This window comes from Trypanosoma conorhini, assembly GCF_003719485.1.
Source record: "Trypanosoma conorhini strain 025E chromosome Unknown Tco_14.4_contig_00880, whole genome shotgun sequence".
In the NCBI taxonomy this organism is placed as follows: domain Eukaryota; phylum Euglenozoa; class Kinetoplastea; order Trypanosomatida; family Trypanosomatidae; genus Trypanosoma; species Trypanosoma conorhini.
The window spans coordinates 1,941-4,255 of record NW_021704928.1 but is presented as its reverse complement, the minus strand read 5'-3'; the positions used below and the strand labels follow the sequence as shown (position 1 = coordinate 4,255).

Here is a 2,315-nt window from a genome sequence, read left to right as displayed (position 1 = left end):
AGAGGGGGAAAAGGGTGCGCCGCCCACTGGAACTTGCAAGGGGCGGCGAAGCAAGGAAAGCAAAAGAGAACAGGGGTGTTAACCATTCCAGCAAAGCCCAAGCAGCAAGCAAAAATAAAATTATGGGGTTTAAAAAAAAGCGGCCCTCTAAAAAATGCAATGCGTAGCGCTGGGCAAATTTATTATTATTATTATCACTGAGGCGTCCCAAAAGTAATCTCTCCCTCTTGCGTTCAGCAGAGAGCCCTCGTGCCCCACAGCCCCAGCAGGGCAAGCAGCAATAGCCGAGACACACACCCACGCAGAGCGCCGTCGCTGTTTCCCTCGCTGGGCCTCAAGCCAGTCATGTTCCTGAAGGCGGCGGAGCTGTTGCCGGGAAGAACAGTGCCGGGGGTTTTGCTCGCGGGAGGCTGTTCAGCGTCACTGCGCGCAGGAGGGCTGCTGCCCGAGCTCAGCACCGCCTCGGAAGCAGCGTCCTTCTTTTCGGGACCCGGCGTTTCACCCTCACCCGCGGTTTCAGGCTCGGCGGCAGCCGTACCATCCCCACCCAGTCCAGCAGGAGTGTTCGTCTTCGATGCTGCTGCTGCCAAATCCGGCGGAGACCCCGAGGCGGCGTCGCCACTTTGCTCTTTGCTCTCCTTCTGCCTTTCCTCCGCCTCGTTCGGGGACTGGCCCGCATGAGATGCACCGGCGCCATCGCCAGCGTGAGTGGCTCCATGGGTTCCCCCCGATGGTGTCGGTGGTGGTGTCTGTGCTCCGCTGCCTTGCCGCAGTGCGTCCCCTTCTCTGCCTGCCGGGCCTTTGGGTGCAGAAGGCGGCTGTGAGACTGCCGGTTTCTGCGAGGGGGGAGTTCCAGCGCCCGCCTCCACAGACGCCTGTTGAGGGTCTTTAGGTAGCGCACCGTCAACCTCCTTTTCCCCTGGGGCTGGCACGGGAACGGCATCCTCCACACCGATGCCGCCGGGTGTCAAGGAGTCAGACTCCGGCTTCTTGTCCCCCGCCGCCGTCGGTAGTGGGAGTGTGACTTTGCTGTTTTTGAGTTCCCAGATCTCATCATTGCCAAGCGCGCGGTTGTACAGCAGGACGTTGGCCACCGTCACATGGCGGCTGGCCTTTGCGCCCGCCGCCACCCCGTCGCCACCAACGTAGAAGTGCGAGATCCCGCCTGCGTCGAGCAGTTTTTCCTCCCCAGAAGCGGCGTCCTCGCCATTATATCTGCGGCTGTCGTATATCTTCGCTCCCTCCACGTACACAAACAACTCATTCCAGCGCATTTGCAGCGCCACTTGGTATGTTTGGTTTGGCTCCCACTTAACATTCTCGTCTTCATCTAACAAACGCTGGCCTTGTCCGTTGACCGTCACCTTCCACTTACTCTCCTGCGTGTACGAGAGGCCGAAGAGCACAGTCTCCGCTGAGTCATTCATCCCCACACCCAGCAAAGGGGCGTCGTCCTCCGCCGGCGCCTCGTGGAGCATCACCGTCGCCGCAAGCGTGAACGCAGTGTTCGCAAAGTGGTACGGCTGGTTCTGCCCCAGTTTGCCCACGGGCCACTGCGCCCCCGCTCCCTCGCCGCTGAACGTCACCCCCCGCTTCCCCGCTGCCCCTGCCCCATTCGTTACTGTTGCGTCCACGCAGCGGTACTCGTCCACCCACTTGCCCCCAGTTATGGTGCCAGACAAAAAACCCACCAGCCCATCCGTGGGAACAGGGCCGTTGCACATGGCCTTTGTGCGTGGCTCACCCTTGTCGTCGGGCTTGCATTCTTTTAGGGCTTTGTCCATGTCCTTCCAGGTCTTCACCACAGACTTGATCTGCTCCAGCTTCGCAGTCAGGCTCACAGCGACGAGTCCGTACGAGTCATCATCGCCATTCTTCTTCTCGTACAGTGCAATCAACTCACTCGTGTCGTTTTTGTACAGCAGGGAACTGGCTGCGGCGTCATCGGCTTCACGAGACACCGGCCCAACGTCATGTACGCGTTGCATGTCCGTCGCCCAAAGATGCAGCCGGGCCCTTGTGGCGTCGCCTGCGTCCGCGGAATACACCGGCGTGGTGAGCAGCATCACCTTCTTGTCCTCAAAGGTTGTGGTGGTGAGGCCGCCCTGCACGCCGTGCCCTCCCTGGCGCCTCGGCGAGGTGCCCCACACGCGGGAAATCGGCTCGCCCACATCAAACCAGTTTCTCGCTCCCCAAGAGGTCGCGTGCACCTCGTAGTAGCCGCCCGCACAGGGAGCCATCGCGAGGACTTTGTTTTTTCCCACTCCACGATGGATGGGTCGCTGCAGCTCGCGCCGGTCGTATCGTACGAAAGC

At 60.9% G+C, this 2,315-nt stretch overlaps 1 protein-coding gene across 1 annotated transcript in view; it reads right to left on the bottom strand.

Annotated features, from left to right (window-relative positions):
• Window positions 1-233: 233 nt before the first annotated feature.
• Tco025E_08801 (trans-sialidase) overlaps window positions 234-2,315 on the bottom strand; it is a gene marked incomplete at both ends in the record, with an annotated part of 3,003 nt that continues 921 nt past the window's right edge. Inside the window, one exon of the mRNA XM_029375640.1 lies at window positions 234-2,315. This exon is cut by the window's right edge and continues 921 nt beyond it. Coding sequence (XP_029224391.1) covers window positions 234-2,315 — 2,082 coding nt within the window.